Below are 16969 nucleotides of genomic sequence, written 5' to 3' on the forward strand. Positions count from 1 at the left end.
CACATGGTCCCTTTAGAACAAACACATCAATAGGTCTTTCAAAAATGACCATTATTAAAGCTTAGTAGTAGCAGAGCCAGCAGGAACACGCGCCTAAGGCTACCTTCAGTCTGAACAGTAGCTACAGTGGTAGAAAGTAGCTACAGTATGAACATTTAACAAAGGAATTGGTATACACGCCCCAGGCCAAGGCCCCTGTTGCCTGGGGCCTGTCTCCGCCACTGAAGCTGAGTGTCTCTCATGGACGAGGAATGACACATCCACAATCTTTTCTCTCTCCTCCCTCGCTTATTGATGCTCTTGTACTTGCCTCTTTGTACCATGATGATATCCATTCTCTCTTAAAAATTTATGACAAATACAGCTCTTCTTCATGATTCAAAAAGAAATCTTGATTTCCCAAACTTTACAAGTTTATTTATGCTTAAAACAACATCAGCTATTCAACACATCGTGCCTTCGCCGAATATCATTTTTGGCCGTGGCTGCAGGCACGTCCCGCTCACTGATCACATACACAGAAGCGGACATCACACCACACGTGATTCCCATCTCCACACCACACCACCACCGCATCAGTACAAAATTCACGCAAAAAAGGGTGGGTTTGATTTGCATTCGCTACTTTGATAATTCGATATGTGGGTGGACCGATGCTTGGTGCTTTTCTCACTTGAACAAACCTCCCACTTATGATTAACCCCCTCGCAAGCATCCACAACTACGAGAAAAGTATTAAAATAAAATCTAACCATATCATTAAACATATGGATCCAAATCAGTCCCTTACGAAGTAGCGCATAAACTAGGGTTTAAGCATCTATCACTCTAGAAACCCATCATCTAATAACTACTCCACAAAGCATTCCCTTAGGCCCAAGGATGATGAAGTTCCATGTAGTCGACGTTCACATGACACCACTAAGGGAATCACAACATACATATCATCAAAATATTAAACACATATCAAATTCACATGATTACTTGCAACGTGATTTCTCACGTGGCCTCAAGAACAAAAGTAACTACTCACAAATAATATTCATGCTCAAGATCAGAGGGGTATTAAATAGCATAATGGATCTGGATATATAATCTTCCACCAAATAAACCATATAGTAATCAACTACAAGATGTAATCAACACTACTAGTCACCCACATATACCAATCTGAGGTTCCGGTACAAAGATTGAACACAAGAGATGAACTAGGGTTTGATATGAGATGGTGTTGTTGAAGATGTTGATGGATATTGGCCTCCCAAAGATGAGAGGGTTGTTAGTGATGACGATGGCTTCGATTCCCCCCTCCGGGAGGGAAGTTCCCCCGGCGAAATCACTCCACTTGAGGGCAAAAGTGCTCCTACCCAAGTTCCGCCTCGAGACGGCGGCGTTCCATCCCAAAAGTCATCCTCTTATTTTTTTTCCTAGGTCAAAATGACCTATATACCAGAATATGGGCACCGAAGTTGGGCTGGGCTGCCCACCATCCACCAGGGCGCGCCCTGGTGTCTCATGGGCACCAGGTGCCCCCCTCCAGTAGTTATTTTCTCCAAAAATTATTAAATATTCCAAAATAATTCTCCGTGAAATTTTAGCTTATTTGGAGATGTGGAGAATAGGTATCTCTTATGTAGCTTTTTCAGGTCCAGAATTCTAGCTGCCGGTATTCTCCCTCTTGGTGTAAACCTTGCACATTATGAGAGAAAAGGCATTAGAATTACTCCATAAAGCATTATTATGCATAAAACACTATAAATAACAGTAGAAAAACATGATGCAAAATGGACGTATCAATCGTCGAGGCCGAGGATATGTGATTCCTCCAAATGAGACAAGAAAGTTGCAATATTATGTTCCTCCACACCCCGATCAACAAAAACAAGCACAGACAAGCATATCATTTGAATCTCATGGCCACAAACCATTACCAATATTTTGGCCGAAAAAGTGAAGCAATTTTTTATCTCTCGGGCATATCACAGAAACACTTGGTGGCGATAGTCCTCAACCGTGGCTGCAGCCGCCGAACATGACGAGGGAGGGAAATGGGTGGCTTGAGAAGTGCTACGAGCCACCAATAACGGGGGAGGCGTCGACATGGGAACCTTATTCTTCTTATTTGTTGCCTCGGTGATGGCCTTCCCTCTCTCCGTCGACTTCCTCGCCCTCTTGCCGCTGACCGGAGCAAGCGGTCGTCATCGCGGGCGCTCTGGCCTTACCCCGACCTTTGTTGATAGTGTAGCAGGGCACAACATGTTTTTAGTGCCGAGCCGCTTCCTTCGTGCGGGTGGAGGCGCGTGGGTCGATTCTGGCGGAATCGGGACCTCCGGTGGCGGTGGCAGGAAGAAGCGGCGGCCGTGGGCGGGAGTGGAAATGACAGAAAATTTAGTAAGAAGTGAGACCATGCTCTTAGCTACTTTTTTGGCTTAACTCCTCAAGACCGAAAATTTGAGGAGTTTAACCGATTATAAGGGATCGGTTAGAGATACTCTTAACGAGGGAGTGGCCTCCCTGAACAACCTCAGTGCCCTTCCAGAAGAAAGCCCATCTAATTTTATCAATTTCCTTAATAACCCAACTTGGAGGCTCAGGGGCCATGATGTGGTAAAGGAGAACGATGAGAGGACTAACATAACCAAAACTAACCAACAGATTCAGTATGACACGTACCCCTTAGGGTTTCTTTCTCCTAGGCGACAGCCGAGGAGACTACGGGAACACGACAAGACTAGATCGGATCCCGATCGGGCTTCTAGTCCAGCAGGGCTCTCTCGATCCAGAAGGGCAAAGCAAGAAGGGACAACAACCCTAGGTGGGAAGATCATGGCGCCTGCGGACTCATCCACATCTAGGGTTAATGGGCGGAAGTCGGTGGAGCAGGAGGGAGAGAAGAGGAGGGCGAAGGGAGATCTGGGATCGGGAGGCTCGATGGATGGAGCCAGGGTGTCTCAGGAAGATTCGTTGAATGAGAAGCTTAAGTACATGAATCTTAGAAAGGAGGAGGAGGAAGACGTGGTATTAGAGGAAGACCTGGAAGAGCTAGAGAAGGATGCTGAATTCATGGCGTTGGCTAGGGTCCATATTAATAAAAAGTTCAGTCATGGTGCCTTCTATGGCAATATGCGATCGGCTTGGAACCTGGAGCAAGAAGTGGAGTTTAGGGCTATTAAGGACAATCTATTTTCGATACAGATGAGTTGCTTGGGAGACTGGGAGAGGGTGATGAACGAAGGGCCGTGGATTTTCAGAAACTGCCCAGTATTGTTGGCCTCCTATGATGGGTGGTCGGAGGTGAATGAGATTGAACTCAATACCTATCAGGTTTGGATGAGGGTGATGGGGCTTAAGGCGAAGATGAGAACTGCGAGTATTGCTAGGCAATTAGCGAGAAGGGCAGTGGAAGTGGTGCATGTGGATGAGCAGTCAGTCAAGGGCCAAGGGGGAGGGATCCGAGTGAGAGTCACTTTGGACGTACGAAAACCATTGATGAGATGTGCAAGCCTTACCCTAAGGCGAAAGAAGGTGCATTTTGAGTTTGAATATGAGAACATGCCAGTTTTTTGTGGTGTTTGCGTCCTGGTTAGTCATGTCGCCAAGGAGCATGGTAACAGTGTCCATGATGAAAGTGCTATAATTTACCCTGTTTCCTTGATTGCTCCGAAGTTTAGAAGAGTTGAACACTGGGCGCAGACAGGCCAGGAGGAGAGAGGATCATGGAATACTCAGGGAGGAAGAGGAGGACGAGGCAGGGAAGCTTGGAGGAACCAAACTTCAGGAGAGAGGTATGATGATGACCTACGTAGTATGGCTAGCAGCCTGGTCAAATATCCTATTGATGGCCAACCTTCGGGATCATTTAAAAGAAGACTGGAGTTCAAAGAGAAGGATCAGGGGACAGGCACGCAGCTTCTGTTAACTGATGGCAAAGGGGGAGAGCAGCTGGAATCGAAGGAAGCAAGCAAGAAAGGAGGAGAGGAGGGGGAGGATGACACAAGCTCGCAGGGAAGCAAGAGGCATAAGGTTGATGATACAATTTCTATGGACTTGGCAACGTTGGCGGCCCCTGGTTCGGGGGACCGCCAAGCCCAATGTTACTCTTAGGGTGGAACTGTCGCGGGATGCGTTAGTCCTGGGCAGTTCGAGCACTTCGGGAGGTCCAGAGGTGCTATAAACCAGATGTGCTTTTTCTTTCAGAGGCACACCTATCTGACGCGGAGGCGGAGAAGTTGATGACAAAGTTAGGGTTCCAGGAGAGGCTGGTCGGCCCGAGTGATGGTAGGGCGGGGGGTCTTGTGATGTTTTGGAGAAGCAAGATGAAAATCACAAAACCTGATGTTACGAGTAATTTCATTGATGTCATTATTGATGATGGGAAGGAGTGGAGATGTACAGGATTCTACGGAGAACCGGCAAGAGAGAATAAGCATAAATCATGGGACTATCTTAGATCGCTGCGCCAAGTCATGGACGTTCCCTGGATGGTGTTTGGCGATTTTAATGAGATTCTTTTTGCTCATGAGAAGGAGGGGGAGCAGCGACATATGCAAGGGTTTAGAGATGCTCGGGCCAATTGTGATCTAGATGATATGGGAGCCTCAAGAGATAGCTTTACTTGGAGCAGAGGTCGGATCAAGGAGAGACTGGATAGAGCGGTTTGTAATTCAATGTGGAATAATATTTTCCCGCATGTGGGAGTGCTGAATGGGGAGATTATGAAGTCTGATCATCGACCTTTAGTGGTGAATACGGAATATTATGCGGAACATAGTAGACCGAGGGGAACTAAAAGAAGGTTTGAAGCAAGATGGCTCAAGGAGGAAACGGTGGAGGAGGTGGTACGTACGGCATGGCAACGGGCGGCGATGCTAGGCATTGGGCCCTTCAAGCCTAAAGTCGATGCCGTACACACTGAGTTGCACAAGTGGGACAGGGAAGTGTTGAAGAGACCGCAAAAGAGGATGGCGGCCCTTAAGGCGGAGTTGGAGGACTTGAGAAGGGGTCCGGCTACAGATGCAGCCATAGATAGGCAAAAGGAGATACTTCTTGTCATTGAGAACTTGCTGGAACAAGAGGGAATCGAGTGGGTGCAGAGAGGCCGAGCGAATTGGTTGAAACATGGTGATAGAAACACAAACTTTTTCCACATGTATGCCTCAGCTAGGAGGAAGAAGAATACTATCAAGAGTTTACAAGATGAGAATGGAGTGGTGCAGGAAGGGCAAGCAGAGATGGAGAAGATCGTACAAAATTATTTCACTAATTTGTTCACCTCGCAGGTGAATAATCCAAATGAGGATGTAATTCAAAAAGTGGTGCCTAAGGTATCAGTGCAAATGAACGAAGCGCTGCTAGCTCTGTTCAATGAAGAAGATGTCCGACGAGCACTGTTCAGTATATGAGGTTTCAAGGCCCCTGGACTGGATGAATTACATGCTGCTTTTTACAAACGGTTTTGGAATATGATTAAGGAGGACCTGGTGAAAGAAGTGTAGGAAGCAATAAACACAGGTACGATCCCAGAAGGGATGGAACAGTACCACCATAGTGTTGATTCCGAAAGTGGTAGCTCCGACTAATATCACGCAATTCAGACCGATTAGTCTCTGTAATGTGGCCTACAAGATCATCTCGAAGATGCTAGCTAATCGGTTGAAAGGAATCTTACCGGAGATCATCAGCCCGACGCAGAGTGCTTTTGTCCCCGGAAGATTGATCACGAAAACATACTTATTGCGTATGAATGCATGAATACTATAAAGAGAAAGCAAGGCAAGTCAGGGCTATGTGCGGTGAAATTAGATATGCATAAGGCATATGATAGGGTGGAATGGTGCTTCCTGAAGAGAATGATGGAGCGGTTGGGTTTTGATAACAGATGGATCTCGTTGATTATGGCTTGTGTGTCATCAGTTTCATATAATGTTTGCTTCAATGGGACAAATACAGACGTGTTTTACCCATCGAGAGGGCTAAGGCAGGGAGACCCCTTGTTTCCTTAATTATTTCTATTGTGTGCTGAGGCCTTGTCAAGTTTGCTGCAAAGGGAAGAGAACAACAGGAATCTAGTAGGCGTGAGAGTCTGTAGAGATGCACCATAAATTTCACATTTACTCTTCGCGGACGACTCACTAATTCTGATGAGAGCAGATGGGGCCAATGCTGACTGTCTACGGGATATTTTGGATGCTTATTGTGAAAGCTCGGGGCAGTTGGTAAGTGATGCAAAGTCCAGCATCTACTTTAGCCCGAATTTGGCAGTGGAAGAAAAAGTAATAATATGTCAGAAATTGCGTATATTCACAGAAGCGATGAATGTTAGATACTTGGGTCTACTGGCAATGGTGGGGGCGGACAGGAGTGAAAGCTTTTGAGTACCTCATTGACCGGATCAATCAGTTGTTGAGCGGATGGAAGGAGAAGATGCTATCTACAGGAGGAAAAGATGTGCTCATTAAGGCTGTTTCTCAAGCCATGCCAGTTTTCGCGATGTCGGTGTTTAATATCCCAAAAAAAGTTTGCAAAGGGATGACGGATGCCATATCAAGATACTGGTGGGGTGACAACGATAACCATAAGAGGACACATTGGGCGGCATGGTGGAAACTTTGTATTCCGAAGAACAAAGGGGGAATGGGATTTAAGGATCTACATAGCTTCAATCTCGCTTTGCTTGCCAAGCAAGTATGGAGACTATTGGAGAATCCGGATTCCTTGTGTGCGCAGGTCCTAAGATCAAAATATTACCCAGACGGGAAACTTCTGGAAGCAAAGATGAAGAGTGGATGTTCCTTCACATGGAAGAGTATATGTGCTGGTATTCATACTTTCAAAAGAGGGGCTATTTGGAGGATTGGAGATGGTTCACAAGTTAATATTTGGTCTGACCCATGGATAGCAGCGAGTGTGGATGGACGTGTAGTCACCCCGAGAGGAGCAAACCTGTTGTCGAAGGTTTCTGACCTGATCGACCCGGCGACAGGAGTGCGGGATCACGAGCTGATCATGAATACATTCTGGCAGGTGGATGCGGAGAGAATTCTTGCTATTCCGCTGGCGCCGTCAGGAATGATGGATGATTTTATGGCGTGGAGGTTCACAAAGAATAACATATTCACGGTTAGGTCGGCATATCACGCTGAGTGGGATCATCAGTTCGGACGCTGGTTCGGGCGAACGGAAGGCCAACCGTCACAGCAATATCCAGTTTGGGGAAAATTATGGGAATCTTCACTGCCGAGTAAAGTCAAGATACATGCATGGAAGGTGTTGCATGGGTTTTTGCCATGCTTTGGAGTCCTCGTGAATCGTCATATAGTTATGCCCACGAACTGTCCAATGTGTGCAGGAGGATGCGAGGATATAAAGCATGTCCTGTTTACTTGTCCAAGAGCGGCCGAGATTTGGAGATGTTTAAAGTTGGATGGGTTTGTGGAGGAGGCATGCGAGGTGGATAGAGCTGGTTCATCGGTGCTGGACTACATTTTATGTGCACCGCGGAGAGGAAGTTTACTTCCGGATGTCAGTGCGCAGACCCTAGTCCTTGTGGGAGTGTGGTACGTGTGGTGGGAAAGAAGGCAAAAGGTCCATGAAGAGGAAGTTCAAACGCCAGCCCGATCGGCGCTGCCAATTTTTGCTCTAGCTGCTAACTACACGAACGCCGGGAAGAAGGAGATGGGAGTACAGAAGGGCTGATGGACCAAGCCAAGGGAGGGATTCGTGAAGCTCAACGTTGATGCATCATTTTATGCACAGAATCTGAATGGAGCAGTCGGGGCAGTGCTTAGGGATGACAAAGGGGTTTTTTAGCAGCCTCCAACGACAAGCTGGAGCATGTCTCCCATGCAGCATCAACAGAAGCATATGCATTGAGGCATGGCCTCCTACTAGCGCAACAAATGGGAGTAAGCAAGCTGGTTGTGGAGGCGGATTGTGCGGAGGTGATCGATACAATGAACTCGGGTGGCTTCACTGCAACAGGAGCGGCGTCAATTTATGCAGATTGCAATGTCTTATCAGTAGGTTATACTTCGGTGTCTTTCATTCACTGCCCTAGAGAGGCAAACCGTGTCTCCCATGAACTAGCTAGGCTGGCGGCTTTTAATCCACCCGGTTCATGGGTTGAGGAACCACCGGCATCTATCGTAAGGTGGCTGGTGTAACGGTTATTTGATCTAATAAAGAGGCCGAAGTTTCAAAAAAAAACATAACCAAAACTAACCAACCACCAATGAGTGAGCATGTGAGCCTTCCAACTGACGAGGATTGAATGAATTTTACGATCAGGATATAGAAGTCTTCTTTCCTAGGGTGTGTTGGCCTCCATCCCCTCTAGCTGTTAGTGAATTCCATCTTCCAGGACTGGTGGGTTGTTGCGGTTTCAACATTGTTGAGCAACAAAAGGAAGGGCCCGACTCTCTGGTCGTTGTGGTCGCATGGTTCCTTTAAAACAAATGCAACAGTAGGTCTTTAAAAAATGTTCATCATTAAAACCGAGCAGTAATGGAGCCAGCAGAAACACACGCCTCAGGCCACCTTCAGTATGAACAGTAGCTACAAAGTAGCTACAGTATAAACGGTTAACAAAGGAATTGGTAGACACGCCCCAGGCCAAGGCCCAGTGGCGGAGCTAGCAAATTGTCGAAGCCTCGGCATGACGCAAGATAAAATTTACTTTGGTCTATCAACACTAGAAGTATCATGTATTTAGGTAAACATCATGTGTAATACACACACACTAATATTTCATGCATCATATAAATAAATTAAAACATGAGATACAATTTACCAAATAAAATTCCAATCTCCGATGTTCATCCTTGTGACTAGATGAGAATCTACAAGATACAACACATTATCAAATAATTGAATTTCCATTGAATTGAAGTGCAAAAAAAGAGAGAATCTAGAAGATACAACATATTACCAGATTATACAATTTTCATTGAATTGAAGTGCCAGCGGTGACGAATACGAGCACCATCCGCCGGAGCCGAAGTGGAATTTACACAAGGGGCTGCCGCTTTGACTTTCGCGCTTCCGCTTCCGATCCCGATTGTCGCTTGCTGGAGTCGTAGCCTGCTTAGGCCCAGGTGTGCATCATCTCTTGCGGTCTGGCCGACCGCCGGTGCTCCATCGGTCCACCTCGCCGGTCGCCGCCTCCAACCGCAAGAGTTGCTAGGGCACGTCGTGCGGCGCGGCGCACAGACGAATAGGCGGGCAAGGGATGCAGCCACCGGCCTCCTGATCGATGGCACGATCTGATTATCCCATGTAAGGAAATTAATGGATGGGCCTTTGACGTGAGTAAGCCCAAAAGGCAAAAATGACGTCCAAAGTAGCTCAATTTGTGAACCAGATGTATTTTGAGCGTATATTGTACGTATTTACAGATTGTGACTCCGGCGCTTGAAAAATTGGCAGCGCTTGAGCCCAGGCACGTGCCCGGGATGACCGGACGGTAGAATCGCCCCTGCCAAGGCCCCTGTTGTAGGCCTGGGGCGTGTCTCCGCCACCGAAACTGAGTATCTCTCATGGACGGGAAATGGCACATCCGCCATCTTTTCTCTCTCCTCCCTCGCTTGTTGCCGCTCTTGTACTTGCCTCTTTGTACCATGATGTCTATCCTCTCTTAATTTATGACAAATGCAGCCCTCCTTTATGATTGAAAAAAATGAAAATCTTGATTTCCCAAACTTTACAGGTTTATTTACGCTTGAAACAACATCAGCTGCTCAACACAAATGTGCCATTTTCTTTGCCGAATAGTAACATTTTTTGCCGTGGCTGCACGCACGATTCCGCACACTGATTGCAGACACGGGACAGAAGTGGACATCACACCACGCGTGATTCCCAGCTCCACGCTATTACCACCGCACCAGTACAAAATTTACCCCAAACTGGTACGGACGCGACGTTAAAGCGCTGCACGGAAAGTGGATGAAGGAGGATCGCTCCCCTCACCCCCTCACCCCCGCCTCCGTCGGCTCACCCCGGCCATCCGATGAGATCAGATCGGATCCAGATCAGAAACCACCAACGCAAGCAACCCCGCGGCCCCGGGCGCTCTCCGCCCTTTTCTCCGCGCCGGGGCCCGCCGCCCGCCCGCCCGCCCGCGCGCGTCACCCCCGCACCAACTCCCCACCGCGCCGGCGCCCCACTCCCACCACCCCCCTTTCCCAATCCCTTTTCCTCGTCGACAACAAGTCTCGCCCAAAGCCGCCGGCAGCAGCTGAGCCGCGATTCCTCTCCGCCCCCCGCACCATACACCGGCCGGCCCGGGACCTGATTCGGCAGCAGCAGTACAACTCCATTCGCACGCGCGCGCATGGCCAACCGGGGCGGGAGGTGATAGGTGGGGGGTCGCGGAGATGAGGGAGCTGGTGGGGAGGCCCGGGACATGGGGCGGGCTCTGGCTGCGGCTCGGCCAGGCCGCGCGGCGGGCCCGCGCCCGCGCCCCCCGCGTTCGCCGTCATGGCCTCCGCCTAGGGCTTCGCCGGCTACACCGCCTTCTGGTAAACCTCCCGCCCTGCTCGTCCCGTCTTGCTCTGGGAAGTTTGGTGCCGGGTGGGGCACCATCTACTAGGATCCAGCCCTGAATCGCTTAACATGAATCAACTCATGGAATGTTGTGCATCGAGTGATGGACGATTCATTTACCAGTGGCCTTTCTTCTGGGGAAGGTGGGGTGGTAGATTGATGCTCCCAGTTTATTTATCACCAAGGCCTTTGTTAATTTTTGCGTAGTCAACTAGAGATAGAATTGGATAGTTGGCTAGAGAATCTAACAAGATAGTATGAGGTTAACCATCACTGTCCTGTGATACATGTGCTTGAGAAAATAGTACAGTAGTATGTAAGTTTACACTTGTAACGAATGTCCATTTTAGTGCAAGTTGGCTCTTGCACGGGTGAATTCTGTCCACATACAAGTAGCTGAGCTTCTCAAGGCCTGCTGTTGTGGCAACGACGCCCAACAGTCCCGCATAAATCATCCACATAAAAACGCTTAGAGCATGGCCCACCTTCCATTCTCACTTAGTACCTTAATAGTATAGCCAACTATTAACCATGCTCTTAATAGTATAGCCAACCGTTGGCTATAAGAGAGTGCCATATCATCTATAGCCAACCTTATAGACTTTCTACTGCAGGACACATCTGAGTTTTGTAATGAGCTCCTTGTCCTTGTCTCTTTCAAATTTCAGCTATTTGATTGCGTCGATGGGATTGCAAGCGTTGTGGAGCTTGGGACTTGCATGTCTTGATGGATACGCCCTTAAAGTCAAAAGAGATCTCAACAATGCTGTTTTAGTGAGCTTATTTGTCGTTGGAGACTGGGTAATGATAACATTCCTTTTGGAACTCTTTTCATGCAGTGTGCTTCTTTGATTTATTGCTTTCTCCAGTTTTTTTTTCCTTTTTTGAAATGTGCTCTACTTCATTGTTTGTCATGGACTAACGTTCGATATATGATAAGCGTGCTCTTTGAGAAGCTCTGAAACGTACCATATGAGAAAAACAAAATCAAATGATCATTCAAGGCTTATTTTGTGTGCTGAAATGCTACAGAAATGTAGAGTTTTGTACTTATAGTTTTACTAGGTTAATCATCCTGTCTAGTGCAATTGTTCCCTCCCTCTGTCTCGCTCAAGATACATGCACGGCTGCAAGCACACATATTACATGGATGGCATTTAAGCTACAGCAGATGACACCCTTGTTGGTTAGTGCTCGTTTAGGGGATTTTATTGTTATGTTACACACTAAAAATTTAGGGTGTTGTACTTTTTGTTGAATTTTGGTTTCTGTACCTATTATTGAAGTTATTCATAGTCTCTCTGTTCTTTTTTTTCATATAATAGTGCATCTACGTTAGCTGAATGATCATACTAATTTGACATTAAAGAAAATCTGATCTCTGCATGTCCTAGTCTTAGTCTATTGAGCTATCTACCAAATTGTATGATTATGCCCTTCATTTGGACAGCATTGTGTTACCCCTTGTTCAGTGTTTCCAGCAACACTAATGAAACCCAACTATACAATGCAGGTTACTGCGATTCTCTCGTTTGCTGCATCGTGCTCAGCTGCTGGTGTAACAGTTCTTTTTGAGAGGGACATTTCTTTCTGCAGAAGATATTACGAACTGCCTTGTGGGAGATTTCAACTCGCGACGGCATTCGCTTTTCTGTCCTGGGCACTAAGTGCTACATCAGCGGTCATCATGTTTTGGCTCCTGGCATCCTTCTGATTTTGTGTATAGTCCTCCTGTGTGTAAGTTCTGTTTATAGTGAGGTTTCCGCTCATCATAGGATTTATATAGGACGATTTTTCAGATATGTAAGCAACAGAAACCACACTGCCAAAACAGATGGAAATGTTGGGACACCTGTAAACTCTCGCAGTGTGGCATTTCCTAGGTATTATTACTCACTGGAAGCTTTCCTCCAGATAATGATGCTAAATCGGTTTCTCATTATAGTGTCTCCAGATACACTTCATATTCATTCTCTAAGGTGATAGTACCACAGTCTTAGCGTTGCAGCTGTACCAGTTATCCTTGTAGTTTTGGGATGATGTGATGCAATATTGGTGACCAATTAGAAAGTTTTAGCCGAGTCGGGGATGTGTGTCGCTTCTCTTTAGGCTTTGTTCGGTTACACCTCCTCATAGGGGGATTGGGGTGGATTGAAGGAGGTTTTGACTTGTAGAGGGTGTAATCCCTGCCAATCCCTCCCAAACCCCTCCATTTTCCCTGTCAACCGAACAGGCCCTTAGCGCTGTCGTGATTGAACACAAAGAATCTGTGGAGTTTCAGGCACGCCGAAAACCTATCAGCTCCGTTGTAAAGAATCAAAGTATAAGGGTGTTGGTCTGGACAGAGGTGTCATTTCAATAGTCCGACTGCTCTGATTTTCTTGTATAACTCTACCTGAAACACCGTTAAAGAAGTCAGGCAATTTCAGATTAAACTGTGTACGAATTTAATCAACGCCATGTTGACTATACTCTGCACCTCTAAGATCATCTGAATGGAATGTCAGCATGACAAGTTCCGATTCTGGTACATTCATCCTACAAAAGGCTTTAATTGCCTGACACAAAAGAGAGGTCATGGATGAGAGGTTTTCTTGTGTGGGCTTGGCTCTCGATATCAAACCAATTTTTTTCCGGTTTTGCGGGGATATCGAATTGAATTTAACAAAGATGAAATTTGTTTGGTACTCCAAGCTTATTTCAAATGGATCTGTCCGGGCACAGGTGCCTAGAATTTTCTTAAATTCCAATTTACGTGCTCCTACCCCTGTTTTTCCCTTCGGCGTCCACCCGGCGCCCAAGTGTTAAGGCTTCGGCCATGTGGACGATGTCCGCGAGTCCGCATTGATCCGTGCGTACGAAAAACAAACTAATCCTAGTTGCTGTAATATTCGTGTGCGCTTTAATTATGGTTCTCGTGCGTACTCCTTTCCTGATGGGAGACCAGAGTAGCACAGAACCTTCCATGTGTTCTTGTGATTCCGCATACATCTTTTCAACCAAAGTTATTCTTGTTCTTGTGAGTTTCAAGAGAACAATGGTAGTTCTTGCTCTGGGTGTGAAACCAGAAGGTTGTTTTTATCCTTATTTCGAACTGAAAATTCTTCTTCTTCCTTGAAAAGGATGATTGAACTGAAGAACGCGGATGCAACTAGCAATCTTGATGCTTGACAGTCACTTCTTTTGCAGTCTTGCAGCAAGCAGTCATGTGTGCGTGTACACAACCTTTTTGTACATGGTGAAGCTTTTATTGCCATATTACACTCCATGTATATGTATGGACTCTGACACTATACATCTTCTTCACAGTCCTCCTTCGGAGGTCCTGCGCTTGTGCATCCCATATTTACAGTTGACACTCACCGACTCGTTACAGGCTGAACTGAAATACAAATATATGCATGTATAGCACACATAAACTGCAGGTCTGAAGCTCGTGTTAGCTTAGCTAGGCTCAGCAATCGACATCGTATCTGCATGTACTCGACGACGTACCTAGGCAAGTCTTCACCTGCTTCGCTCTGTTTCCTTTATTATTGGCCTTTCTGCGCTTCAATCACAATCGGTCACCAGGATCCGTGCTCCATGGTGCGCCGACGGTGCGCCGGAGACCGCCGTGTGCACCGGAGTCGGCCGAGACGCGCTGGTGCCGGCCGGAGTCCCCGGGGAGGCGGAAGTAGGCCGAGGCCGCCGTGGGCGACGAGGACGGCTGCTCGTCGAAGAGGAGGTCGGCGAGGGAGACCTGCCCCTCCTTCCTGTACTGCGCCACGGCCCTGTAGATGAACGGGATGAGGCCCTCCATGAGACCTTTTCCTTCCGCTCGAGAGAGCTGAAGAAGACGGTGGAGAGAAGAGGTAGTGGGTATTGGGACAACACTTGAGGGAGAGGTTTGACACGCTTTGTTGGGATGAATGATGGCGAGGGAGGAGGACATGGGCTTAAAAAGGGAGGCAAAATAGACCATTCCTCTGAGCGGATAGAGATCAGAGACCAAATGGGCTACTCGCCTAGGAAGGAAGGATAATTGCTCGTTCCCTGACAGCTTCACCTTAGCTCCGAAACCAACCAATCAAAGTGTGTCGTGCCAGACACTCACCATGAGAATTTCCCAGGGTAACTAGCTAGGGCAGAATTCCAGGTTATTAATCATTGGGGCTATGGAATCCCAGCAGGGGAGGGGCCGAGGGGAGGAGGCTTGAACGCAAGGGATGGTCAGTCTTACAAGGCGAGTTTTCCAAGTGGAGTACGTAGTGCACAGCGACGTGGTTTCTCAGTCGCTGTAATTTCTCGGCTGAAAAACAAAAGCCTTTGATTGAAGCCTACAGCTTACCTGCCGCAAAAGATAAGCAAACACAAACCTCCGCCGGACCATGATTGGCCGGGTTCTTTTTATCCGACAGTGGCGTAATCCGTCGGAAACCGCTGCCATGGCGGGAAAGTTCAGCGTGACCTCGCCTCACCCCGGCCGACTATGCTGCCTGCCAGGGCGGGACAACCGGACAAGAAGATCGATCCGTCTGGCTGCTGACTTCTTCCCCGATACACCTGTCGAGCAGTTGCGTGGCGATCGTGGCTAAACAATGGGGTAGATGGCGGCCCGTGCGGCTGACGTGGAGGCATGATTGCTAGGGTTGACCTCGCCGGCGTAAACTGGTGCGGTGCTGGGGTTTGTTTATGGCGCTGGAGATGCTGATCGGGCAACAGTTCATACCAGATCGTTGTTTTTTTTCAAGAAGAGGAAGAGAATGAGCGGAGGTTCGTACCGGATCGTATCATCTGCTGCTATGAGCCGGCGGTCGGATTTATTTGTAGTACTTTGCTTCGATAGCTGGATCTCTAGTTGGCTAAGGCTATTGTATTGGGTGCTGATGGGTCTGTCCCAACTAACCATGGGTACGGCTGGGTCAAGAAGAGCAGAGGTGCGCGGAAACCGCACAAGCTTGCGCTTCCTTCTTCACCTCAATATCCGATTGATTTTCTACAGCGGTCAAATGCGTCTCAGTTTTTTTTTCTGTTTCCAAAAAGTCTATAACATATTTGAACGGAAAATATTTTTAAAATTTTATTTTCAAATCATATTTTTTCTAGCGTTTATTTTTTAACTCATATGATTCTGATTTTCTGCGTTTGCTTGGACTGGACGCTATCCTATCCCCTTAATTAAGCCCAAAAAGCCCAAGTGCCGGACGGCCTTCAGCCCGTGGGCCTGCAGCTATGAAGGATATACTACTGTACGTGGCAACGCGTCTAATCGATCTCGCTGGACGTTTTAGTCCCATACTGCTCGTCAACAGAGCAAGACATACAAGGGGAGGCTATATATGAAGCACCTGGTGCTACCGAGAAAAGCACTTACCTGGACGGGGTCAATGGGTGATCAAGAAGACCCATGGCCTGGATTAGTGGCCTCCATTGCACTTGGGAGGAGCATTGGTCCATCATCTCCTTTGATAGGAAAATGGACGTCATAATTTGTGATAGAGGGGGTACGCGTCCGCGCGGCCCCTGCCAATCTAAATCTAAAATATTTCAAGCATATGTTTGAATTTTGTTCATGTTTGAGAGTGTTTGATCATAATTTGTGATAGAGAGGGTACGTGTCCGCGCGGCCCTTGCCAATCTAAATCTAAAATATTTCAAGCATAAGTTTGAATTTTGAGAGTGTTTGTTCATGTTATTGGTGAAGAATCTGTTCAGGCTAAGCTGTGTGTGTCCTCTAAGAGTTTTCTTCTCAGAGGCTGTAGACGATATTTGTTAACCAGAACGTTCCGGGCGGATCGAATTGAACGGCCTGGAAAGTCGTGACAGGACTCATCAAAAGTCAGGGGCGGAAATGATCGGGAGCTCTGTTTTTGGGTGCATTCTGGGAGTTTCCAGCTGACGCCTGACGGCTTTCAGCGCCTATAAAGGACGCTGACGCTCGGCGTACCCGCTGCTAACGGCAGCTGCTTGCAAGAGAGCATTTCGCCCTCGTTCGCAATCTTCCGCCTTGAGTAGCATGGCGCCGTCATACTCGCCGGAGCCGGAGGCGCCGTTCCGGCCGAGGGAGAAGGTGGTGGAGAAGCAGAGGTACTTCCAGAGCGTGCACAGGCCGACGTACCTCAAGGGGCGCTACGACGTGGTCACCTCCGTCGCCATCCCTCTCGCGCTGGCCGCCTCCAGCATCTTCCTCGTCGTAAGTTGAAGAGACCTTGACTGATGCTGCACTTTTCTTGTGTTTTTCGTTGGGCATTGGGCTGATGTTTGGTGTGTTGTGCGTGGATGCGCAGGGGCGCGGGATCTACAACATGTCCCACGGCATCGGGAGGAAGGAGTGACCATTTGGGGTACCGATTGAATTGAAGCCATCTCTTCTGTGTCGTCCCAACACCTAAGAGCCCTTGTACAGTTTGTGTGTGTACGTACCTTTGTGAAGTGAAAGCAATGT

The 16969-nt window shown here is 47.6% G+C and overlaps 2 protein-coding genes, 1 non-coding gene and 1 pseudogene across 3 annotated transcripts; 3 read left to right on the plus strand and 1 right to left on the minus strand.

The window, feature by feature from the left end:
* Window positions 1-10111: 10111 nt before the first annotated feature.
* LOC125520549 lies at window positions 10112-12481 on the plus strand (annotated as a pseudogene).
* Window positions 12482-13733: 1252 nt separating this feature from the next.
* On the minus strand, window positions 13734-14644 carry LOC125520559. The gene is given in 2 exon segments (XM_048685516.1): window positions 13734-14164; window positions 14167-14644. Coding segments are annotated over 2 exon segments (396 nt in total). The 5' UTR covers window positions 14507-14644; the 3' UTR covers window positions 13734-14108.
* A 143-nt stretch (window positions 14645-14787) lies between these two features.
* Window positions 14788-16948, plus strand: LOC125520569. The gene is made up of 2 exons (XM_048685527.1): window positions 14788-16717; window positions 16812-16948. Exons 1-2 carry the CDS (start codon window positions 16541-16543, stop codon window positions 16857-16859), a joined length of 225 nt encoding a protein of 74 aa, XP_048541484.1. The 5' UTR covers window positions 14788-16540; the 3' UTR covers window positions 16860-16948.
* Window positions 15891-16051, plus strand: LOC125533412. Its single transcript, XR_007294289.1, has one exon. It is a non-coding gene; the product is annotated as a U1 spliceosomal RNA (small nuclear RNA).
* Window positions 16949-16969: the final 21 nt, after the last annotated feature.

The sequence above is a fragment of the Triticum urartu genome, chromosome 1 (assembly GCF_003073215.2).
Source record: "Triticum urartu cultivar G1812 chromosome 1, Tu2.1, whole genome shotgun sequence".
NCBI classification, from domain to species: Eukaryota; Viridiplantae; Streptophyta; class Magnoliopsida; order Poales; family Poaceae; genus Triticum; species Triticum urartu.